We start from the raw sequence: 26775 nt of genomic DNA, 5'->3' as shown, positions 1-26775 counted from the left end.
TTGGCCACAGTGATTTTCTCAACGTACCTGTTGCTTGGGAGACCCCAGGTTTCCTGGACCTTTCACTTCCATGATTTGCTTATTTCTAAGGATGCCACTATTATCACCCTATCACACAAAACTTCACAGCTATCTATTAGGAGAACCCTTTAGATGCCATAATATGTTCCGCTTCCTAGTCTATTTAAAACCTTTATGGGCTGATACAATACACTCCAGATTGGAGTAAGCTCCAGTGAGGGATGGGGAAGTGGAGGACATATTTTCTTGCCCATGGTGTATTACCAAGACACATTCCTTAAAACCTTACACTATGCCTATGCTTCTCCACACTGGCTTCACCTTATGACTGGGAAGGAGTCTGTGACCTGTCTCAAATCCACTCATGCAAGAGCTGATCTGTATCACTGTCTGTGGGAATGCGCTTCAATTCAGTAATTTTGGGCTAAGGTGAAGTTACATCTAGACAATGGGAAAATGCCAACTCTCTGAATTTTTGTCATTGAAACTCTTGCCGGGTAACTCCTTTGCCAATAAATGGTTTCTTATTATAATCGCAGCTGTTGGATGCAAAACCATTCTCCAGGTCTGGAGCCAGCCGGGTACATCCTCCTTGCAAGTATTTCCTGACCAAATTGCATTTCATATTTCAGATGGATTGGCTAGATAAAAAACTCCATGCAAGACAATTTTCTCCTGATTTGGAGACCATATATTATTACTGTGGATGATTCTTTTAGGTCCAAGGTGAGAGCCACATGAGTACACTGCATGATTCTAGATGGAGGTGGTGGCGGTTTGTGATCCCATAGTAACACTTCCTCGATAGCTGTCATCTTCTTTAGGCAGCTCCGTAGCAAAGTTTGGGGAGTGGCAGGATTAGGTGGCAAAGCGACACCTAATTTAATTAAGTTTAGTTTAACTCCTTTTTTTTCTTTCTTCAGTCTGTCATTCTGACTCTGCAAGACCTCTGAACGGGTCCTGTGGTATCTGGTACCAATACTTTAGCAGTGGATTGTTTAAATCCTGCAAGTTGTGAGGTGGGGCCTCCATGGATTGAATTTGTTGTTCCAGCACATCCCACAGATGCTCAATCAACGGTTTGTCATGTTCCTCAAACCATTCATGAACAATGGCAGGGTCCATTATGCTGCTGAAAGAGGCCATTGCCATCAGGGAACACCATCGCCATAAAGGGGTGTAAGTGGTCTGCAACAATATCTGGGTAGGTGGTATGTATCAAAGTAACATTTACATGAATGCCAGGGCCCAAGGTTTCCCAGCAGAACATTACCCAGAGCATAACACTACTTCCACCAGCCTTCCTTCTTCTCTTGCATCCTGCTGACATCGCTTTGCAGGTAAATGACGCACACTGGTCATCCACCTGATTTTTAAAAGAAAATGTGATTCATCAGCAACCTTTTTTCATTGCTCTGTGGTCTAATTCTGATGCTCACGTCCCCGTTGAAAGTGCTTTTGCCGGTGGACAGGGTTCATCATGGGCACTCTGACCAGTCTGCAGCAACACAGCCCCATATGCAGCAGACTGAGATGCCCTGTGTGTCCTGACACCTCTCTATCGTGGCCAGCATATCATGGCCAACAAAGTTTTTACTTTCTAAAGCTTTAATACTTTGCCCTGATTCTGTGAATTTCTACTGCTGATCAATTGTTTAACCTTCTTTTTGCAAGTGTGCCCTTTTTTTCACAGAAGCTCTGCCATTTCCTCCTAGACTTTAAAAGATAATGTTAGAATGATTCCCCCTGGTTTACCTTCTCTGTGGTCGGGCTGATGACCATTGCGGCAGCTTGGAGGCACAACTGAATAATGGTTTCCAAGAAATGAAAGACCCGATGCATGATTTTTGTAGTGAGATCATGGAGGATTCTGAGAGAACTTTGGTAAGCCTCAAAGCTGAAGCTGCAGCACTGACTAAGACCACTGCTGGAGAAATATTAAGATCCATTCAGTGTAGGCTGCTTCTGTTATTGCCACACTGGAAGATAAGATGAAAAGCTAGGAGGTGTTACATGAGGACAGGTCCTGGAAGCAAAATATCTGAATCAGATGCATACCCGATCCATCTACATTACCTAACTGGGGTCCCTTTGATGTCGTGGTTCATCTCCATTATCACTTTATTAAGTCTTTGCTCTATATAGTCATTGTGGTCAATGACCTCAAAATTCAGGTTTTCAACAACTGTCCAGAAGATGTTAATTCGTGCATATCGCCCATCTCCTGTCTGCCTTCTCGGTTTACACTGTCTGTGGAGATGCACAGAAGAGTGTTCAGCCACTTCACCATGAATAACAGGCTCCTTCTTTGAAGGGCTTGATTGCTCTTCGACGCTCTCACACGGCAAAAATGTATGCATCATTCTCCAGCTTTGGCTCCATCAACCCCACCACCTCAAACTGGTCTATGCCAACTGCCCTGACTTTTACAGTCTCACAGCATCTCTTCTTCCATTCCACCTGGGCTTATGCACTTCTGCCCCCTCTCCTCTTGTCTGCACAGGCCCTACAGTTGGCTTTCTTTCTTTTGTTTTTTTTTTATTCTTTTTTGTTGTTGTGCGTAGAGATATAACAGTGGCATGTGAGGTACCCCAAAGGCAATCCTCCAGCGCATTAAAACAGTTAAACATAGAGGTACATGATGTTACAGGCACATTTTTGGGCTATACACAGTATGGATTTACGTTGCTTACATATCATAATATAACGTGGAATTGTTAACGTTGGAACCTTGGCTTTAATGTAGGTTTCTTTGTACGCTGAGAATCAGATCATGTTACAAGTCTAGTATTGAGCAGGCTGATACAAGAGAAAGGATGTCTCACTCTGATAATAAGGCACAAGTTTGGACTAGCGTGTCTAGTGGTACTAGTGGGAGTAAGCTTCTGTGTTGTGAAGGTAAGTTCACAGGCATGTAGCTAAAAAAGAAGTTATATGTTAATGAGATTTTTACAGGCTAGGCATATGTTACAACTACCTTTGTCACAGTGGGCTACTTGAGATCTGTGTAGGTTAATGGTCTTATCATTACAGGTTTAATGTGTAAGCTAACATGTTGCAGGGTACATTCTTGTCTAGTCATCCGAGGTGGGAACATGTGAATTAAACATAACTTTGTATTTAAGTAATAACAATATGGTTACCAACAGTAGGTAAGGTTGTAGCAATAACAGACAAGGTATAATAAACATTAAGAATTATGAATCTTGGAGCAGAGATTTTAAGCTGGTGATAAAAATAATCAAGATGTGTTACAGTTGGATTTATATTAGTGTTCTGTTGTGGAAGCTTCAGGGGCTCTGCCGTTGGTCTGGTTGTATTGCAATTTTGAATAGTATCAGTGGTAATGGAAACATTGCTGCCAGTAAAGTTAGCATAGTTCCACATTGCTCATAGTGAAGTTATATTTGCTTCTAGTGGCTCTATGTAATGTGGAAGGTTGCTGATACATTCCTCTGTGTGGCTGAAATATCATAAGAAGGTTGCCAAAGCTTCACCGAGAGGTTGAGGGACTTGACTGAAACTTTAAAAACTATTATGAGATACAGTATTGCGAAGCCTGCAAAAAGTAAATTAGTCATTCTTTGTCAAAGTCAACAATCCTAATATCCTTCTGATCACTCTGAGGTATCAGGATTATAAGGACGAATTAATGGCAAGCCCCTGGCTCAGTTTATAGGACTTTCAGCCATCAAGTTAAATACCATATCATTATTTTTCAGCTCACTATTCCACAGCAATCAGCCAAGTGTAATTCACTCCTCTTATTGCTCATTATGACCTTTCACCGTTCTCATAAAGCTCGAGTTAGGAAATAAGCCTCAGATACTACTTACCTGCAACCTCCATCTCTATATACATTCCTTAGTTTCTATCCAGTACTGCACCCCCTTTGCTGTTTTTCCTGCTAAATGCTTACTCTCCCCTCAAGGACCTACACCAAGAAACCTTTTTAGGGGATAAGCACCGAACCAGCAGTTATTGCTATTCCTCCCATAGTCACTTCAGAGAATATTTGAATACTGAAATCAAGCAGTTCTAAGTGCTCTTTTTATTTTTTTGTAGCATTATTTACTGTTTGGTACCTGGGTTTATGTTATTTTCCTTTTTTTCTGATAATTGTTAATATAGAGATAGCAGTGATCCTTACTGTGGTTTTGAGAAACTGCTTCTTCCACATCAGACCAGAATAAACCGTGCCAATAGCAGGAAACTCGGATGCCATGGGAGATTTGACTCCGAAGGATCTTGCGTGGATTTGCCAACTACTATGCATTATTGAATAAAAGCTCTATGGTAGATGCCCATTGGAAGCATGGACTAAGGGAGATGGTCAGTTTTTTTTCAAGTGCTTCCTCCCTATAGTGTGTCTTCCTTGGTGGGTGATATTGCAGTCACGGAGATATTAGATGTAATTAAGAGGTTGAAAAACGTGAAGGTTACAGGCCCTGATGGGTTCACCAACCGCTAATCTTAGAAGTTCTGATATCTGTAACTCCTTGCCCATGGGACTGTTTAATACTGTTTGAGGCTTGAAAGAGATGGCATGAGAAAGGCTCATGTGTTATCTGAAACGTTGCCATTGAACCCCAATAAAAGTATGCATGTTGGATATATCCTGTGTGTGCCCTGACATCTCTACATCTAATACGGTTTTAACAAATGATCAGTTTCTGGCAGAGAATATGGTGGTAATTTTGAAGGACGGGAAGCACCCCTTTCTTGAACAAACTACAGGCTTATCTCATTGATCAATATGGATGTCAATTTTGTTTGCTAGAGATCTCGTGAACCTCCTCAGCAGTTTTTCCCCTTCTCCATTGACCTTTTTGTTTCTTTTAGCTTTTTGTGTGTGTGTTTATCTATCCAAATATAATATAAAGAGATTGCTCCTAAGAGATACTGTTTTCCTGGCACTATAGTGCCCTGAGGGTGCCCCCACCCTCAGGGTCCCACTCCCGCTTGGCTAAAGGGGGAGGAAAGGGGTTAATCCCTTACCTTTTTTCCAGCGCCAGGGACTCTCCTCCTCCTTTGGATGTCATCGGCTGAATGCGCAGGCGCGGCAGGAGCCGCGCGCGCATTCAGCCAGTCCATAGGAAAGCATTTTCAATGCTTTCCTATGGACGCTGGCGTCTTCTCACTGTGGAAATCACAGTGAGAAGCGCGGAAGCACCTCTAGCAGCTGTCAATGAGACAGCCACTAGAGGCTGGATTAACCCATAGGTAAACATAGCCGTTTCTCTGAAACTGCTATGTTAACAGCAGAAGGGGTTAATCCTAGATGGACCAGGCACCCAGACCACTTCATTAAGCTGAAGTGGTCTGGGTGCCTATAATGGTCCTTTAAACCTGTGCTAGTACTTATTTCATGTTTGCATAGTTTTAATCTGCTTTCTGTTGTTTCTTTGTATGGAAACTTATTGACATCCAAATGACTGTGCTTATTTGCTTCTTAATTATCTGTCTGTATAATTGCTTTATTTATTTGTATCCATCTATAAAATATATTGAAACATTTTTACAAATTTTGGGATGTTTTAGAGATATATATAAGGCTTTTTATAAAAAAAATAAGTGAACACATAGCTTTTCACCTATTTTGAGCATTATTTGGCTTTTATGGTGTGCCTATAGGCTTTCCTATTGTACTCAGTGCATTTTCATATTTTCCTAAATAAGTAAACTCCTTCCAAGAGAAGAAACAAAATGGTGAAATAATAGACATGTGAAGTACTATGGCCTATGTTAATAAGGTGCTAAGATTCATTTAATGTTACGTCTATCTGAAATGTTTGCTTACAGCTGCTACTATGATCATCTGAGACAAGACATGAATAATGAAGTGGAACAGTCTGTATGAATAGCTTTACATTTTGCTAAACAAGATATGCCAGAAATTATCCAAGAGAGAGTGTGTGTTTTGTGCCAAACTGCTCAGTAGAAAGTTAGCCAGTCAGAGGGAATAGATGGGGAGTTGTGTTGTCAGCAGATTTCAGATGCTATCCTCTGCTCACGTAGCATTTTAGAGAGCCCCCTCCCTGACATGGAGAGCGTCACGTCTTCTCTACACCAGCTCTGACTCACAGCAAGGCTGTGCTGTCATTTACCAAGTACACACACAAGCAATTTATCCAGATTCCCGAATGGTGTACCGTAACATCCTCTCTAATTGTGTCTTGGTAAGATGCTGAAATGCAGTATCATTGGGCTGCTAAAATTTAAAAAAAGACATTTATTCTATTGTTAAATGATCTTGAGGTTTTCTATGATAATAATTCTTACAATAAAAGTGCATGGTGCGTACTTTAACCCCGTAAGGACCAAACTTATAGAATAAAAGGGAATCATGACATGTCACACATGTCATGTGTCCTTAAGGGGTTAAACAAAACATTGCAGTTTATAATTCTTTTAATTTGTTATGTACCATACCCAATCCTCCGATCAAGACCTGCCTGTTCAGAAGTAAAGTGTAGTCGACCTTGTAAAAGGTCTCTTTTTATTAATTTTATATTAGAAAGCCTAAATCTGACACATAACAATGTAATTTCCATTGCGTTTGTATGATAAATTGTAATTTAGTTTCCTTTTTGTTTGTTCTAGGATTGCTAGTCGTACTAATGACTTTTCTTCCGTTACATACCCGGAGATTTGTATCCCAAGTATACTGTATACTTAACCCAAAATCACGAAAAAAGCCTGTCTCAGTAGAAATGGCTCGTCCGAGTTCCAGTAAGTAACAATTTGCATGCTTTATATACTGAAAGTTAGAAAAAAATTGAAAGCTTTGTCCAATGAGCTTATTTGAGCAGGGCTCATTTCACCTTTTGCATCTGTTAACAGTATTTTGTCTCTTAATTACTATATATACTATACTATTATATATGTTCTCAATGTGTAGCTGTAAAATTCTGGGGCATATGTTAGTTTAACTACATAATTGATGAAGATGAGAATATACTGGAAGATGCAGAACGGTTTATTAGTCCTGTGGAAAAGATGCACAGATCAAAATCTTTGAGTTGTAAAACCATATTTTTTTTCTCCAGAACAAAAGTGGAAAATGCATAAATTCCCATCAAACAGTTACATTTCACAGTAATGTCTATACGATAACACAAAGATTAATACAAGTCTTCTCTCCAGAATGTGATACATTTTATTGATCTCCAAGTAATTGTATCTGCTTATGAATTTAGTAGGTATTTTGGTTATATCATGATGTTTTTTTTTTTTTTTCTTTTTTCTATAAAGTAGTTGAGCTTCATTCTTACACCTGTGAGAGACAGACAAAAAGGCAGGAAGATGGGACTATGCTGGATTACATGCATTTAACTGTGAAAGCTAACCTAAAGCATGCTGACTATGTAAAGCTATGTGAAAACATCTAGCTGTCAGACACACATCTACTTGAAGGAAATTAAGCTGAGACAGACACAAACACCTAGTGATAAAACAGACCTCCAAAGGAACTACTGACACCTAATTTGAGACTGACCACTTGAAAACTTTTTAAATCAAAAAGCATGCATACAGTTATAAATTATAACACTGTAGCCAAGCTCAAATGTACAAGGAAAAAAACATGTATTTTTATTTTAAATATGAATTAAAATGTGGGAAAAAACTGTGCTGCATAATATGCTAACATTACTATTTTTTTTATTTTTTTAATTTATTTTTTAACTAATTTAACCAATTTAACCAATCAGTGGAAATAATGAAATGAAGGAGTCATTCTCAGGTTGAATGATCGTGATCACGTCAGATAGTATAATCGCAATGTTTCGATTACTCACGTCTAAATGAGACTTTAAACCTCTGCAACATTATATAGATCTCTATACAGAAACCGGTTTAAAAGGTTTCCAGTCAAAATATAATTAATGCAGCCAAGACCTCACCCAGGGGTGTATTCTCTAAAAAAAAATGTGTATTATTTAAAGCCAGAAATTGTTGTTGTTTTTTTTTTTTAGTTATGATTTTGACCTAATCTAGAATCTACTAAATAAATCACAATGTTCTTGCCAGCACCTAAAATGTGGAATGCTAGCTAGAGATTTTACATAGACGCCAACCAGAAGCACCCATTTTGACCCAGGAGTCCTGGGATATAGGGAGAAGGCAGTTTGTCACCAGGTCCTCTGGTATGTAGGGGGCAGAAAGATTGCTACCAATTGTCCCACAAAGCCTCCACCACTACCACTACAACAATTTAGAACATTTAATTTGCTCTTTTAAATACGGGCTCCTATTCCCTTAAGCCACCTGGGACAAAAAGTTGCAAATACTCAAGTGTTCCCTGTGCATTTCAAAGTTCCGGTTCAAACAGGAGTATGTGATGTTCTCTGTTTAAAGTAAGTAAGCCCCCTCTGTTAACAAGAAACTTTAGTTTTAAAAATTATATAAATATATATTATTTAGATTGTTTGTTTATTTTAATCATTGTGACCCGTAGATCCCTCCTGCTTTTTTTTTGTTTATATATTTTCAGTAAATTACCCTTAACTCACCTTTTTTCCTGCCTTGAGACTCAGGCCTTACACTTGCCCGCTCCTCCACCATTTAGTCTTCGTGCTTTCTGATCCTCTTTAACTTCTTGTCTAATCAAATGCTTCTCATAGATAAACATTCAATCCAATGCTTCCCTTTGAGTTGTACTTATTGAGCGTTCAATTTCCTCTGACTCTGTTTTCACAGAGGATGCACCATCTAGTGTAACAGCCATTACATGTGCGTTTAGCCCTGCGATGTAAACATATTACAAACTTTCCTGGTATTTACAACAATCCTGAACGACCCTGTTACATCTATCCAAAATCTGTTCTACAAAACCTCCAAAACCAAAGAGGCTGATCAACTAAATGGATATCTTTCCTATATTACTCAAACCTGTATTTCTGCTTAGATCTGACTAGTTGTATTTTGATTACCTGTAACCTATAATTTAGTTTATAAGTTTTCCTTCTATTTATATTCCTGTAATATCACTTCTAAGTTATCCTGTTACTTTATAACGTATCTAGGGCATATTGCCTAACTCTTGAATTCTGTTATCTGTCTTCATTCTTACCTATAATTTCACTTATAGGTTCTCCATCTACTAATTGTCTATAATTTCACTTATAGGTTCTCCTTATACCAATTACCTACAATTTCCTTCTCCTTATGCCTATAATTTCACTTATAGGTTCTGTTCCAATCTTTTTCCTAATCTCCTGCCTAGGGCATGTTGCCTAACACTTGTTTTCTGTTATCTTTCAATATACTCACCTGTAAATCCGTCTATAGATACTGCTTTCTCCCTTTATCTTTATTATTTAATTTCCCTTTAAATCCTGCTATTCTTATTGTTTTTCAAGACAAAACATGTCTAAGATTCCAAATAAAGAACCTAAAGTAAACCGCAGTTTGTCTCATATCTGACCTGATCAGAAGCATGACACTCTCAACTACTCAGTGCTACCCTGTGTGTCTCTGCTTGACAGTGCCCCATCTTTCACCCTCACTACATTTTCCCCAAGTTTTTTTTCCTCTCTACATTACTTTTGTCCTTCTCGTCAGATTAGTCTCCCACATAACCCTCTTCCTTGCTTGATGGAAAGGATAACATTTCCTAAGAAGCTAATCTCCCAATACTAAGATACATTCTCTATTATAAGTTTATATGACTAATTTACCCATATAGCAATTATTATTATTATTTTTATTTTAATGCTATTACTCCTTATTTATATACTATAATAACTATATGTTTTAACCAAAGTAAAAGTGCTATAAACAGATATTTGTATAATGTAATGGCTATAGATTCTGTCCAGAGCGTTATATATTATCCACATTTTTATTATCGAGTTCCTAAATTTAACTAATTAATCACCTACTAAATCCTGATACTAATATCCCCATGAATTCCTTCATGTGATGATTTACTGTTAATTCCTACTATGTATAGAAAACTCTAATTTAATATTGTCATGCACTAAAATGCCAATCTTCTCAGATTATTTTCAAAACAAACTCATATGTTTAACCCCTTAAGGACACATGATATTTGTGACATGTCATGATTCCCTTTTATTCCAGAAGTTTGGTCCTTAAGGGGTTAAAGAACAACAACAAAAAAACACACCCTATGTCTATTTTGGCATTAGGTTCCAGAGTGAATCAGTAATTATTCTCATTGGGCTGACTTTTTTCTTTATCCACTTTCCGCCCATGGGTTTTGATTTGTTCCATTCCCGTGAAAATTAAATCCTTAAAATTAAAGTAGGGACAGCTATCACAATGTAAAGAAAGCAAGTGTAGCTGAGACCCTTGTCATGTATTATTTGGATCTTTGAACGTTTATGGATTTAGGCAAAAAAATAAAAAAATTATGTCACAATTATATATCAACTTCTTTAATTGTTACATCCTAGCTTTTTATCAGTATTATCAAACAGGCATTTTCTTTCCTATTTAAATTGTGCTTAGAAAATGTGTTCCTTTCCAATTATAATCCTACCATTTCATTAAAGATTTCCAAATATGCTCATCTATTATGAATGGAATAAAAGTTAGATTTTATTTTTAAATGATTATGTTTTATTCCATTTGCTGGAACCTGTGCATCCAAGAACAAGTCAAAAGTGGAGTTTAGGTCAGGTTTTTTATAAAATGCATATTAATCTTTAATATTTGCAGATCTATGTATAACTCAAAACCATCTATCACTTTATTTGTTGCAATATGTAGTTCCTTCTCCAGGACTTTCATTTCCATATCTGTTAAAGGTTTTAATGATACAGTAAAAATACCCATACACTTTCCTTATCTTTTAATTTGATCCCTATGCAAATAATCCTCCATTCTTTTTCTTTTCTTGGGTGATTCTGTTTGTAATAGGGAATAATTGTTTAGATGATTTTATACCTCTTTTCTGGGTTAAAAATGATTCAATCCTCATTTCTCTATGGTCTTGTTTCCTTCTTAAAAATTAAAAACACAGTTCCATGTTTTTTATATTCTCCTATTATCGGAACGTAAGACCTAAGTGAATTTGTCTTTGTGGAGTAGGGAGAGTCTGTGAGCTACCAATCTTTTTTTATATTTAAGGTAATATGAGAACATGTGCTTCATGCAACATTTAGAACTGTGGTAATATCATTAAATCCAGGTTCAAATCCTGGTCAGACCACCTTACTAATAAGTGTTCTTGGGCAAGACACCTAACTATATATCCACCTACCTTAAAATCTTCATAGATTGTATGAGCACCTTTACATATCAGTTATCATCAAATGTTATTATTATTATTATTAGCATTGATATAGCGCCAACTTATTCCACAGCACTTTACAATACAATTAAAGTGACCAGAACAACTATAGCTTATTTAATTTGTTCTGGTGAGTAGAATCATTACCTTCACGCTTTTTGCTGTAAACACTGTCTTTTCGGAGAAAATGCAGTGTTTACATTACAGCCTAGTGATAACTTCAGTGGCCACTCCTCAGATAGCTGTTAGAGATCCTTCCTGGGTCATGACTGCCTAAAATGCATCCAAACATTCAGTATCTCCTCCCTCTGCATGCAGACACTGAACTTTCCTCATAGAGATTCATTGATTCAATTAATTTCTATGAGGAGGTGCTAATTGGCCAGGGCTGTGTTTGAATCATGCTGGCTCTGCCCCTGATCTGCCTCTTTGTCGGTCTCAGTCTATGGAGAAGCACTGTGATTGAATCAGGCTACCACTTCTGATGATGTCAGCAGACTGCTTGTTTTTCTGAGGCAGACAGGGCAGAGCCAGCAGCTTCAGGCTTGAATACAGTAAGAGTTTGCTATATTTATGGAGGCTTAAGGCGCCCAGGGAGCCTAGATGGTAGTTTTAACACTATAGGATCAGGAATACATGTTTGTGTTCCTGACCCTATAGTGATCCTTTAAGTAGGACATTTAACAATAAATGAAGCAATTCCAAAATATTACAGGAACAATAGTTTTATGAGGACCCTAGAAAGTAGGTATAAAAACACAATAGTTAAGGGCATCATGGGGAAAAGAACCAAACGGCAAGGTAAGAAAGTAGCAGAACTGGAAGATGAGTGTGGACCTTTTTAAGAGACAGGTTTTCGAGAGGCCATAAACTTTTCTTAAAAGATTTTGAGGGCATTATGGGGATAGGTAGGCTGTGTTAAAACATTGCGGAATATGCCTGCACTTTATAAATCCTAACAAAAATAATAAAAAATAATCATGGTATGAGATTTCCTTCAATCAATCCTGACAAACTTATCCTTGGTCCTTTCTGACCTCTCTACACTTTATCTAATAATATCTATTTTGTTCACACAGACCTGGCTGATTTTCGGGAAGTCTTTTCTAAAGCAAAGCACATAGCCGTGATAACAGGTGCCGGTGTCAGTGCAGAAAGTGGAGTGCCCACATTCAGAGGTGCAGGGGGATATTGGAGGAAATGGCAAGCACAAGTGAGTAAATACCCAGTGGTAGCAGTGACTCTGAAGCTGGATTTAAGAAGGATTTATAATATTTGGACTCTAAAGGCACAACCTGGCATACAATGTAATGAATCCCATGATGTTGTGTACTGATGAAGACACAGCAGCAAGGCATCATGGTAGGGCACATGTGCACTTATAGGGAAACTGTATGCACCAAAACAACTTTAGCCTAATTAAGCAGTTTTGGTGCAAAGATCATGCCCCTGCAGTCTCGCTGCTCAATTCTCTGCCATTTGGGAGTTTAATGAGACCTCTCCACCTTGAGACCTTCACTGAGACTGACTTACACTGTTTCTAAAGATATGTTTCTAGAGATATTACACTATGCTGTAACATCTGGTTGAAAATTAAACCTTTTTTTCCATGTTGGCTATGTGTGTCACAGAAAAGGTTGTTTGTGTGGTTAGGGCTGCACACACATAGAGGTTTAAATCCTAGATCGCAGATAATTAAGTAGTGAGTCTGCATGGGGCATGATCTTTACACCGAAACTGCTTAATATTGTATATAGAATGCGTGCACTGATTGTATATCGAATGCATGTGCGGCACATATATAGAATGTATGTGATGTACCAGGATTAGGACGCTATATATTAAGCATCTGAATAATCAGAATTAAGAAAAAAAATGTTTCTTTATTTTGGCCTTTCAGCTGTTTAATAGATGGCAACTGATTACATGTTTGTAAATAAACATACACACTATTTTACACATATTGTATGTATACCAGGCATCTACCAATCCCATGCACCAGGCCCCATGGCGACTAAGAGTTTTGTCCTGACGCCTAGAATATGTTGGCCCAAAGTAGTGAGGTAGAATGCAGACAGCCGGCTGGCTGTAGGACAGCAGAGTTGGCCAGACGGTGTTGTGGGAGAGTAGAGGTGGGCCGGCGGCCGCTTTGTGGAATGAAGACAGGCGGCGAGGGAGGGAGCTAGCTGTCATCCCCCTGCTCTGCTCCCTCGCACACCCTGCAGTGATGATGGGAGCTGGAATATAACGTCATTCTGGCTCCCGGCATACTTAACAGTGCGCAACAGGGAGCAGAGCAGGATGATGATAGCAGCCCAACTGGACCCCAGGAAAGCCTATCCATTCCATCACTCCAACGGTAGGGAGGCTGAGTGGATTTCAATTTAAATAATAATTTTAAAAAATTAACTTCTGAGTGTGTGTGTCTGTCAGTGACTGTGTCTGTTTAGGTGACCACTCCCCCTCTGATTGCATGGGAAAAGTGATTTTACTCACCTTTTTTCCCACGCCATGACGCTCTCACTATGGCTGGACCCACCTCCATGGCTGAGATAATCAATCTCCCATTGGGAGGCTATTGTGCATGCACTAATCTGCATCTTCTTGAATCAATGTATCTCTATGGGGAACATTTAGCGCCTCTATGCCGATCGTGAAGACGCTGAAAAAAGGTCCTGCACGCTGTGCAACACTGGACTAGGAAGCACCTCTAATGGCCATTTGAGTGATGGCCGTTAAAAGGTGTTACTAGGCAGCAATTTAAACACTGTCTCTTCTCTGAAAAGGTAGTGTTTACCTTGGAAAGCATAAAGGGACAGGCTATAGACACAAGAACCATTGCATTAAGCTGCAGTGGTTCTGGTGAATAGTGTCCCTTTAAGAATTGTGTTTTTGTTGCTAAAAATGAAGCTTTGTTAGTTAAAAAAAAAATTACTGGCTTCTAACTTTTTTTAGCAGGTTTATTCCAAGATTCCAAGCACATTTGTCAAGACCTGATGTATACAGTACATAGATGGATTCACTGTGCAGAGCGGCGTGTGTCACTCAGTTTATAGAGGGATTTACTGTGCAGAGCGGTGTGTGCCACTCAGTATTTAGATAGATTCCCTGTGAAGAGCAGTGTGTTTCACGCAGCATATAGAGGGATTTAATTTGCAGAGCGGCATGAGTCACTCAGTATATAGAGGGATTTACTATGTAGAAATATAACTTCAATAATAATGCAGTCAGACATGCATTTAAACATGCAAATCTCTACTTTTGAAAAGAATACTATATGATGGTACTTACAATAGTGGTAAAATATTTAAAATATTACCTATAGACACTAACTTAAAGGAGTACTATAGTGTTAGGAATACAAAACTATTCTGAACACTAAAGTGTCCCTCTGTCGCTCCCACCTGCCCACCCCCGCCTCCCCTCCCTGTCTGGACTTCTGCGCAGAAGTCCCTCAGTGCTGGACACAGCAATCCTGGAACCTAATGTGCATGTGCGTCAAGTGCCGAACGCGCTTTAGGCCTTCTTCGTAGGAAAGAATTGACTCAGTGCTTTCCTATGGGGATTTTGAAGACTCTGTACATGAGAACGTCCAGCGTCATTTCACAGAGTTAACCACTAGAAACAGTCTTAATCATTCTATGTAAATATTAAAGTTTCCCTAAAATCTATCTGCCTATCAAGCTGCAATGTTTTGCATTGAATGGTTAAGGGAACAAGAACACTGCACTCAGACTACTTCATTAAGATGAAGTGGTCTTGGTGCCTATAATGTCCCTTTAACCCCTTAAGGACCAAACGTCTGGAATAAAAGGGAATCATGACATGTCACACATGTCATGTGTCCTTAAGGGGTTAAATGGATACCAAGTTACTATATACCAAATTATGCAGTTACCTAGACAGCAAACTTAATGTTGTTGATTCAATTAAATATATATATATATATATATATATATATATATAAATATATATATATATTTAAAATATAAGAGTGTATTTTAAGATTCACTGGTACATGTTTTTATAACAGCACTTGGCAACACCTGAGGCTTTTGCCAGAAATCCTTCCAGAGTCTGGGAGTTTTATCACTACCGCAGAGAAGTGATGCTGTCAAAGAACCCAAATCCAGCACATATTGCCATTGCCGAATGTGAAGCAAGACTTAGCAAGCAAGGGAGGAAGGTTGTTGTTATTACACAGAATATTGATGAGTTACACCGAAAAGCAGGCACACGGAACCTCTATGAGATTCATGGTAAGATCATTTCCTTAAACACCAAAATGTTTGTCTTTTTTCATATAGTATTGTTAAAGGGACACTCTACGCATAATTACCACCACAGCTCAATTTCTATGGGTTTTCTGTCAAATCATTATGAACTGGATTGACAAATGGCCTCTCCTTTCCTTGTAACTCAAGGTGCGCCCACTCGGAAACTGCACCAATAATGTGAAGAATGACACTTTTTTTGTATTATCGTTACAAATCATTAGAGAGCAATGCATACATAGTGTATGAATAACTGACGCAGGGGTCAAAAGTCAATTTAACTGGGGGCCACTGGCCTAGTTGTCATCTCTCACTGGGGGCCGCAGATGTATGATTGTACAAACAATCTGTACTCCCACAGACACAGATACATCTGCACTCTGGGACATAGTGGTATGCCGTTGACTCTGACAGATCTCTGTTCCCAGGATAGATGGTGGCTGGCCACATTTATGTATATGTGAGGTTAGAAATGGCCCTTGGGCCAATACTTTGAGACCAGTGTTGTAGAGCTGAATTGTTTATGCTGATTAGAGAATGCTATTGTATCCACTATTCTATTTCAGGCAGCTTATTTAAGACACGATGTAACACATGTGGTAGTGTGCGAGAGAACTATAAGAGCCCAGTTTGTCCAGCTCTTGATGGCAAAGGGTAAGTAATTTATTGCGGAGGTGGGATTGGAATTAAATAGTTGACTTGGGAAAAAAAAAACACTCACTTTAATTCACCAGGTATAATCAACTACCTATAAGGTGTGTCACCATTTACATAAATTACCTTTGCTCAATACATTTTAACATCACGCAGGTTTAGTCCATTTAAAATCTAGCATCTGTTTGATATCTTCATTTGATTCATTTGAATGTTAAATTATCATCTTTTTAAAACTGTTGATACATGTTTTATAATCCTGTTTATTTCTAATCATCTTTATATAAAACAAGAAATAGAAGGGAAAATTATCACGTTCGGATTTTTGTAATTTTGAAGTGTCCTGTCTGAGCACTTGTCATGCTCCTAGTAGTTTTAGAATAATGCAACTATCTGAGTTCCTCCTCTCAATTTGAGGAGTGGGCTGCCAAGAACATACAGGAGGACTGCAGTGAAGTGATCGGTAATCCTAACCTCTTGGGGTTCGACAGATCCCTTTATATCGTGACAGACGTGCCGTGCCATTGTCCTTAAAGTGTAATTATCCTTCGGCCAACTCATATAAACAACAACCCTCCGTTCTATCATATTTATATACTTGTAGGTTTATTCACTAAAGTGGGAATTGTCAGGAATTCAAAATACATTTTCAAAGTGAGTTTCATCTACAAGTCAACCTAAAAACATATTCGATTTCAAATGTTTCTAATTCTGCTGTTGTGACCTAAATTTTGAAATTCACTTTGAATTCCTGACCATTGGCAAATAAGTAAATAACTCCTAGCATGGTTTTTGTGTATACTACGAAGGCAGTTCTCTATATTGCAACATGGTTGTGTTTATTTTCAAGCAATATACAATAACCACAAATACAATTTTTTTTCTTCTCATCATTATTAGTGCCCCTGATCCAGACGTAGAAGATGCAAAGATCCCAGTAGAGAATCTCCCACGGTGGGTATTTTTCATGATTTACTTGGCAAAGTTTCTTGTTATAATGAAAATAGAAAGCTGCATCAGGAACAGGACTTCTTAGTGGTAACAATGATTATCTGGATATCTATTCGTGTCACAAGGTTTTTCCACAAAGCTAGAAGAAGCAACAGATGTAGAATTTATGCAGCAAATTTGAAATTCACGTTAAAGTCTTGACAATCGGAAACCTTGTTATTCTTTATTAAAGCTTCAACAGTTAGGTTGTGTGTCCTCTTAAGGCCTTCTGTCTCTGTTTATTTTCTGTCTAGCTGTCAAGCTAAATGTAGCTGTTATATTCTCTATTTCATGCACTCAGAGCTGCTGAGGTTGTTGGAGCCATACTAGTAAAACAAGCTTTTCCTTGTCTGAAAAATGTAGTAACTACTTTAGTAGTTATTGTGGGAATGATTAATTTGCTTGTTATACAGCATCACTATATGTTCAACATGTTCTGACAATCACACAAGTTCTTATGATTGGATGGTCATTATAATTTAAATAATCCAAACACCATAACCACTACATCACCAAGAGTAGTCAAACCATTTAAGAATGGTTTGACTTGTTACCTGGGGTCTGCACCACCACTACCACATCCTGTGAGCTGGAGGCTCTCTATGTCACTGTGTATGAGTGATCAGTTGACACGCTCAGTCATAAGCTAGCCCTGTACTGTGTGACTTAGCTCAAAAGAGTTAACGGACGCTCCTAAGCAGGTGCTTCCGGCTATCTGGAGAAAGTAGTGGAGGCATCCTTCTGGCTATCTGGAGAAAGTAGTGGAGGCATCCTTCTGGCTATCTGGAGAAAGTAGTGGAGGCAGGCAGTGGCGCCCGGCGGACCCTGGGTAAGAAGTCAAGCCCTTCTACAATAGCTTTGTGGTGCATGATAATGCTGTTAAGTCAAAGTATCCGGGAGTTAAATGGACTCTGTCATGCCAAGTACTTTAGTGGCTCCAGTTGACTATTCACCACTCTTTTTAAGTATACTTATTTACCTTTAACACACAGGATGCCTCAACACAACTATTTGACTTGCAGACTGCACGCTTTAATCCTCATGTCTTCTTTAATCCCCTTAGAAACAATATCATTCTTTGCTGTTGTGACAAACCATCTGGTCTCTGTAGACCCTATGTCAACATGAATGTTATGTGTATTTAACTTTAGCCCTGCTGTCACTAAATCAGACTCAACTGCTCAGCTCATTATGTCTACAAAGGTAGCTTACATTTCTCTAAAAATAAATAAATGGAAATGTAGTATGTTTTTTGGATTATTTTATTATTATTATTATTTATTATTATATAAATATTATTATTTTATTTTAAAGGGGCACTGTAGGCACCCAGAGCACTTAAGCTAATCGAAGTGGTCTGGGTGCAGTATCCCTTTTGCACTTAGTGCTGCAATGTTAAACATTGCAATTCCAGAGAAGCTTTGATGTTTACATTTGCAGCTCTAAGTCTGCCCACAGTGGCATCTGACGTCCAGTATCTGTTGGCCGAGGGACATTGATGCTGGGAAAAGGCAGGTAAGTAAATAAAGGGTTTTTATCAGAGGGTGCTATAGTGTCAGGAATACGGCTTTATATTCCTGGTACCTATAGTATCTAGAATATTTATATATAAGACCCATCCATCAATTTGATCAACATTCTTAAAGTTGTCATCTCTGCTTGTTGGATGTATGTTTATGCAACTAGTCTTTGATTATCTCTGTTCACTGTAGGTGTGAAGAAAACGACTGCAGTGGACTCCTGCGGCCTAATGTAGTATGGTTTGGAGAGACATTGGATTCCAATGTTCTAGGAGAAGTAGAGAAGGAACTTGAAATCTGTGATCTCTGTTTGGTGGTATGATTATGCTGCTTTAAGAGCAAAATAGCAGAACTGGAAAAAGTCTCTACCGTTCCAATTTGAATACTCTGGTCCTAAATTTGAAATGTACTTTGTATTCTCACTTGAGTAAATAACCTTGTTAATGACTGTGAAAATTAGAATTACTGTAACTTTAAAATGAACCTGACAATTAACCCCTTAAGGACACACAACATATGTGACATGTCATGATTCCCTTTTATTCCAGAAGTTTGGTCCTTAAGGGGTTAAAGAGTACAAGTGTCACCTCAAAACTTTTTTTTTTATATATATAATAATCCTTTCATTGAGTTTTGAAAGGAAAAAAATATATATAGCTATTTTTTATATTTAAGTATGAGAGAAACTCATTCATAGCATTAGTATATGAGAGGATCATTCAGACAGACACTTTGGATCAGTCAGAAACAACAGTTAGTCTCTATGGTCTTCCCTGCTTCTGTGCAGGGAGTGAAACAGAGAAAAGTATGGAGACTGTCTGTCTGATTTAAGGTGCACATACACGGCTGAAGGATCCTGTCATATACTAAAGGTAGGGATGATTTCCGATAATTTTTGTTTTTATAAATTCTTTATTTTGAAAGACTTTTTTTTTTTTTTTTTGGGGTAGGGGGTACAGAAAAGAAGCGGGAGGTAAACATTTGTCATTAAATATTGATAGCATATACATATAGTTGTTTCTACATTTTGTTATTCTTCATAGATACATTCGTCTTTTAGCCGTGGATTTTTTGTTCGTCTTCGGCGTATTAATACATTTCGATATTCTGCTCTGAATTATTATACTGTGATTTAGGGGTTTGGGTAGGGTACAGAAAGTTGAAGGATGGGGGGTAGGTTGCCCTGTCCTGACACATTTTTGTGGTCGTGGTTTAGCGTTGTCTTCTCACTTTTGTCCCATGGTGTTTTTGTTGTGCACCTTTTGTTTGTGGACTAAGGTAGTCGGATTGTTCTGTTGTAGTTCGGGCTTCCCCTGTTTGGGGGGGTTGGGTTGGGTGAGAGATGGGTGTTTGTCTGTGTTGTCTTGGTTTTTCGTCTTATAGTGTGTGTTTCTGCGTTGGACGTTTTTCTGTTCTGTGCGTGTTGTTGTCTGTAATGTGGCTTTGGTGTGGGTGTGGGTGTAGCTTTGGGGTTGTTCCATCATTTCGTATGTTGTGGTGTGAAGTGCTTGTTTTGGGTGTATTATTGCTCTGTTTAATGTCAATAGGTGTTTGCGTGTTCTCTAAGTACCCTGCTTGTTACTTTCTCTTAGTTTCAATTGTCCTCTCCGCTTATTTTTTTTTAATTGTTTTTACACATGCTTAATTTATTTATTTATATATATATATATATACACACACTTATTAAAAGGACTGTTGTAATTAGCAGATTTTAGCATGAGTGGTTCTGTGTGGTAAATAAAAGTGCTAAATTCTTCCTTTCTTGGCTGTTATGTGCAGGTTGGAACCTCTTCTGTTGTTTACCCTGCTGCCATGTTTGCCCCCCAAGTGGCTTCTAGAGGGGTTCCAGTTGCCGAGTTTAACATGGAAAGTACACCAGCTACAACAAGTTTCGCGTAAGACATTTTTTATTCATATACAAGTATTCTGATTAGAAGTCTGTGATATAATGAAATATTTGAAAGCTGCATTTTTGTGATGCATGTGATTTTCTGTTTTGGTTGGTAATATATATAGTATTGTTTACCTTTTTAAATAAAGTTTGACAAATTAGAAACTCGTAATCTGTTTAAACATGAACTCAAAACAGTTTGCCAATGATACATAATAATATAGCAAAATCAAAAGTAATGGTAGGTAAGCTTATCTTGGGAAGTGTGGGGAAAATGGGTGAATTAAAGAGTACAGAGAGGGAGAAAACACTCTTGCTGACAGGCTGTGAAATATATCCAGTCTATCAATGTCTGGTGGAATCCTCTAAAGTCCCGCAGTATTCTGTATAACATTTCTCCACACGTTCTGTTGGTTTGTAAACCATCATGGGTAATGAGGCTTTTCTTGGGCCTGTAAATAGATTTTGGTAACATATCTAAAAGGAAAATATCAGATCTTAGAGGCTGTGATCTGTGTACAATGTGTTTTATCAAACCTCCTTTGAAAATATGGTGAATTTTGGACAAGTCTACCTGATATGATACATTTAACCTGGTTGATAAGAATGTCCCCAGCAATGACTTGTGGTGCCAGGATAAATATTGGTAACACTACCTGAGTAATAGCTAGTGGTTTGGTTATCAGTATTATAGACATCTGGACATTCCACATCCTTGCGCATCCAGGTCGAGTCCGGTGTCCCTTTCCACTCCAACATGTATAAAGACTTGACTTTCACTTGCTGGATTGTGACTGCCTCGGAATGTAGAAAGATGTTTAAAGGTGGATTAGGGTCCCTGTAGTATGTTGGTTTGTGTTGACTCCCTGTAAAATTACAAAATGTGTGATTTCCAAATGAATAAGGAGCAGATTGTGAGATAGTAAGAATAATTGATGTAGATATTTTGGTGTTTTATTTGTATTAATAGTAGTATTTTAAACATTTTAGTTTTTTTTTCTTTTCATGGCAATGTTTTATTGTATAACACATGCAGACAAACAGATACACATGCATACACATACATACAGACACATACACAAAGAGATCCATACATACAGACACATATACTCATATACACACACTCAGACATATACACACGTACAATCACAGACACACACTGAGACACACATACACTTACAGATACACATACACTTACAGACATACACTCAGACACACACACACACACACACACACACATACACAATCAGACACACAAATTATTAATATTAAATGTCCACCCCGCCTCCCTTACCTGGAGAGCTGGCGTAGACCTGTCCCTGGGGTCCGGTGGGGCTTCAGTGCGGCAGGCAGCAGAGTTCCTGTCAGACGCGGCGAGGGAGTTGTGTTCTCTCTGCTTTGCTCCCTCGCGAGCTGTCTACTGATGCCGGCTCCCGGCATATTCCGGCTCCCGGCATCACATATTCCGGCTCCCGGCATCACCAAGCGGCACGCGAGGGAGCAGAAAGAACACAGCTCCCTCGCCGCGTCTGACTTGAACTCTACCGCCCGCGGGGGGGTCCATTAGGTGGCCAGTGGGCCACCTCTTGGGCCCCCCTATGAGAGGGGGAACACAGAGGGGGCGGCATCTAGGCGGCCCACGATCGCAGGGATCGTGGCTGCGGCTAGGTCCCGTGCAGTGAGGGGCCCGGTCGCAGCTGCGACCCTTTCGACCGTGGTAGGTACACCACTGGATGTGAGTTAAATTAGAATAAGCATCCAGTATTGAAAAGAAGTTTAAAAAACAAAAAATAGGAAAAATTATATAATAAGTCTCAAGGTTCCAAGTCTCATCATCTTGAGTTCCTCGTACAGACATGTCAGTTAATTCCCCGTTACATTGACTGTGATAACATGATCTTTTTCTCAATTATACATTTTATACCGAACTTGTGTAATCTGTACTGAGATCATAAAGTTATAGAAGAAAACCTTCAAAAAGAGCATTTCTTAATATTGCACGGTAGCAAGTGCAGTATAACATTTTGGGAATCATATGGTAGATTATATTTGCATTTATAATCCTTTCTATTCTGAATGTAATGTAATACTTATAAAATGCACACACAGACTCATAATGTTTTTTTCCCCCCTCAGATTTCATTTCCAGGGTCCTTGTGGAACAACTCTTCCTCCTGCACTTGCCCACCATGAAACCGAACTTATATCTTGAACAGAAATCTGCACATGCCTCTGGAAGTCACAGAACATGTCTTGGATAAGTTTATGCTAATTAAGTTTATGAGCCAGCTGAATAAAGTGGAAGAGAAAATATGTTCATGTGAACAGCAAGTGTAGTGGATGTTGGAAGATTGATGTTGGCCATGCGTTTTACTATTGAAATCAATATGCACTTTTTTTGCACCTGATATGCATAATTAACTAATGATTGAGTATCCAAAGAAAGAGAAATCACTAATACAATGTGCTTTGTTATGCAAAATACTTTTCTGTTTCTTGTAACTTGCCTGTGACTGTTACATCTGTTATGTGATTTAATGAAACAATAAATGTAAAAATGATATACAAGTGCCTGGTTTATATCAGTGCAGATACTTCTGATTTCCTTGAAATTATCACCATTATGCTTCCTACCAATACGATAATATAATTAGATAACTTCTGTCTAAGCTAAAACTGTATGTTGTGAGTGGAGGGTTTTGTCTTTGATTGATTAAAAAAAGTGCTGTCTGACCTACACTAATGCATACAATCCCAATTACATTATATGTCTCAAAATGTCTCCTGTGGTGCTGGACACTCAACAGAGAACATATCAGTGATGGGAAAAAAAATGTTTTCCTCTTATTCTTATGACTCTTTCTGTAAGCTGGCAATGGCTTACTTTCACCAACCATTCCTCTTTAAATGTTTGTAAAAAAAATAAATAAATTACCCATTGCTACAGGTTAATCAGAGATCACTTTAAGCTGAGGTTTATACTGCAGGATCCATTCAAATATTTTTTGCTGTACAAGATTAATTTTTCGATATATATCTTCATTAAAGGGGATCTGGTCTTCCAAATATAAAACTGTCTGTATTCCCACCTCAACAATCTTATCAGGGTGTCACTTCAACAATCTTATCAGGTTTACGGGTTTACCCCTCATGTGATCAGTTCCGCTTTGTGTATATTGTCTTATTGTCCCCTAACAATATTCAGCATGTTATGAACATTTCGCCAATCAAAGTGCGTCTCTTGGTATTGCTGGTGTTAATCCCGCTGTTGGTCTTCAATACCCATTACTGTGTGCTGATGATTAAGATTACTAATTACATTTCCAAATGGCAGGTTTGTCAAATCCATTTCAGAATTTTCTAATTTAGCTTTTTTTTGGTGGGGTTTACAAGTGGCACACTTGCAAATGTAACTACGAAACAAATAACCAACAATAAAAATATTTTAAAAATGTGAAAATTCCAGTTGCTCCCAGTAATAAATATATTGTTTAATTCTGTTTATTATCAATGGGCTTTGATAACTTTTGCTACTTTTATTCTGAATTTATTGGAATATTAAGAGAACATGTGATGTGTATATTATCTCCAGGGCCGGTGCAAGGATTCTTGCCGCCCCCTCATGAATAAAACTACATTCCCTCAGAGGTTTATTTACTAAAATCTGAATTGCAGTGAAGAGACACTTATTGAAAGAGACACACTGAGTAGACTTTTTTTTTGTCCATTCTGTGCATCAATTCTAAGAGAGCACAAGAGCCTCCTATGTCATTTATGATTTCGGTTTAGGGTTATATTTCTCCCAAGTCAGATCACTGTGTGGAGCATCAAAAGCCTAGTATATCATCCAGTTTTTTTTTTTTTATCCATATGTCCCAATCTTCTATTTGCTTGTATCTGTTTCCCAAGTTTACCAAGATACCACTTTCCATTCTTGCTTGCCATGTTACTTGTTTTATCAGTTCATTGATATTTGGAATTGTCTTGGTTTTCCAATTTCTTGCAAGAAGTAGTTTGGCTGCCGTGAAATAACATTGTCATTTTTTTGTAATTTCTGGCCAGTGCAAATTTAGTAAAACCACTTCAGGTTTATAAGGTAGTTTTATTTCCGTTATTTGATGGATAATCTTGATTACTTCTTTCCAAAACTTATTTATGGGTGTGCACTGCCACCAACTATGGATCATATTGCCTTCCCCAATGTTACATTTCCAACATCTGTCTGGGAGCTCTGGGAAGATTCTCTTTATGTGTTTAGTACCATCTATTTGATAGTTTGAATTGGGTTTCTATAAGATTTAGACAGTGTGTGTTTTTATTTAGTTTCTTTAAGGAATGTATCCATTGTTGTTCTTCTATAGGTACTTGTCATTTTTTTTCCTATTTGTTAATCAATGCTATCGGTTTGTCATGTCTCCATCTATATACTACTTTAGCACATTTCGCCATTACGTTCTTTAATTCTAAGCGTTGTATAAGACTTGTGGTATTCTCCTCCTTATTTTTAAGGAGGTGTTCTGCTAAGAAGCTTTTAATTTGCAGGTTGTTAAACATTTCACTGGAGGGAATATTAAAGTCCTTCATAATTTGGTTGAAAGGTTTAAGATTGTGTTTCTCCATTAGGTTTTTTTTATGTCCTTTACTCCTTTTGACATCCAAATACCGTGTTTCCCCGAAAATAGGACCTACCCCGAAAATAGGACCTACCCCGAAAATAAGCCCTAGCCGAATTTTCGGGGTGGGCTGCAATATAAGCCCTACCCTGAAAATAAGACCTAGGCATTTTCCCTTTGCGGCCCGGCGGGACTTCCTTCTTCTATGAGGAGGGGGAGGAGCGTTGCGGGCCGCGGCATCGCGCAGCGTGATGACGACGTGCGCAGCGCCGTCAGTCTGCCTTCACGGATCTTCAGCGGAAGGATCCATTCCGGGCGGTGAGGCACCCAGTGGTCGGACTCTTTGAACTGTGAGTAGATACCGGTATTTTATGTCTGGGACTTAATTAATTAAAGGGGGGGGGGGGGTGTGAATTAATTAAGGGGGAGGGGGTGAATTAATTAAAGGGGGGGGTGAATTAATTAAAGGGAGGGTGGATTAATTAAAGGGGTGGTGGATAAATTAGAGGGGGTGTGTGGATTAATTAGAGGGGTGTGTGGATTAATTAGAGGGGGTGGATTAATTAGAGGGGGGCTGGATTAATTAGAGGGGGGTGTGGATTAATTAGAGGGGGTGTGGATTAATTAGAGGGGGGTGTGCATTAGAGGGTGTGTGTGGATTAATTAGATGAGGGGTGTGGATTAATTAGATGGGGTGTGTGGATTAATTAGAGGGGGTGTGTGGATTAGAGGGGGGGTGTGGATTAATTAGAGGGGGTGGATTAATTAGAGGGGGTGGATTTATTAAAGGGGGGTGGATTAATTAAAGGGGTGGTGGATTAATTAGAGGGAGGGTGAATTAATTAAAGGGGTGGTGGATTAATTAGAGGGGGGTGTGGATTAATTAAAGGGGGTGGATTAATTAAAGGGGGTGGATTAATTAGAGGGGGTGGATTTATTAAAGGGGGGGTGGATTAATTAAAGGGGGGTGGATTAATTAGAGGGGGTGGATTTATTAAAGGGGGGTGGATTAATTAGAGGGGGTGGATTAATTAAAGGGGGGTTCAATGTACATACCGGTACCGTAAATAAATAAGCCCTACCCTGAAAATAAGCCCTACCCTGAAAATAAGCCCTAGTGTGTTTTGTGTGACTAAAATTAATAAAAGACCCGGTCTTATTTTCGGAGAAACACGGTATCTGTTTTCTAACATATCAGAGATGCTTATGAATGGGAGCATGTCAATTATTTTTTTTCTAAGTCCCTTCCTGTTTATAAATTTATCCCACCATTTCGTTAGCTCTTTGAGTATCTGAGATTTAATTCGTGCCTATCTAATACATTTTTTATCTGCCTCAACAACCCAAAATGATGAAGATAAGTTTCCAACCATATTTCTAGGGTTGCTGCCTTACTTTGTGTGAGCATTATGTGAAATAGTCTGCTGGCCTGATAGCATTGCAAAACGTCTGGATACCCAAAACCTCCATCCTGCCTTGACCTGGCTAATACTCAGTTTAACTCTAGGTTTCCAACTTGGTCATTATCAATAAGTTGTGGTATTACTGTTTT

The 26775-nt window shown here is 38.5% G+C and overlaps 1 protein-coding gene across 1 annotated transcript; it reads left to right on the top strand.

Moving 5' to 3' along the window:
- The first annotated feature begins 581 nt into the window (after nucleotides 1-581).
- Nucleotides 582-23178, top strand: SIRT5 (sirtuin 5). Its single transcript, XM_063451709.1, has 9 exons — nucleotides 582-747; nucleotides 6625-6753; nucleotides 12361-12494; nucleotides 15315-15540; nucleotides 16122-16209; nucleotides 17110-17163; nucleotides 18912-19035; nucleotides 20499-20614; nucleotides 22747-23178. The coding sequence occupies exons 2-9, from the start codon at nucleotides 6642-6644 to the stop codon at nucleotides 22820-22822; spliced, it is 930 nt and encodes a 309-aa protein (XP_063307779.1). The 5' UTR covers nucleotides 582-747; nucleotides 6625-6641; the 3' UTR covers nucleotides 22823-23178.
- The last annotated feature ends 3597 nt before the right edge of the window (nucleotides 23179-26775 follow it).

The sequence above is a fragment of the Pelobates fuscus genome, chromosome 4 (assembly GCF_036172605.1).
Source record: "Pelobates fuscus isolate aPelFus1 chromosome 4, aPelFus1.pri, whole genome shotgun sequence".
NCBI lineage: Eukaryota > Metazoa > Chordata > Amphibia > Anura > Pelobatidae > Pelobates > Pelobates fuscus.
This window is presented reverse-complemented; position numbering and strand designations above follow the sequence as displayed.

Excerpts from the sequence above, each read along its gene's own strand:
- SIRT5 (XM_063451709.1), top strand. The coding sequence starts at position 6,642 with ATGACTTTTCTTCCGTTACATACCCGGAGATTTGTATCCCAAGTATAC. Across the intron at positions 15,541-16,121 it reads GAACCTCTATGAGATTCATG|GCAGCTTATTTAAGACACGA; the intron begins GTAAGATCATTT and ends ATTCTATTTCAG. Across the intron at positions 17,164-18,911 it reads CCAGTAGAGAATCTCCCACG|GTGTGAAGAAAACGACTGCA; the intron begins GTGGGTATTTTT and ends TGTTCACTGTAG.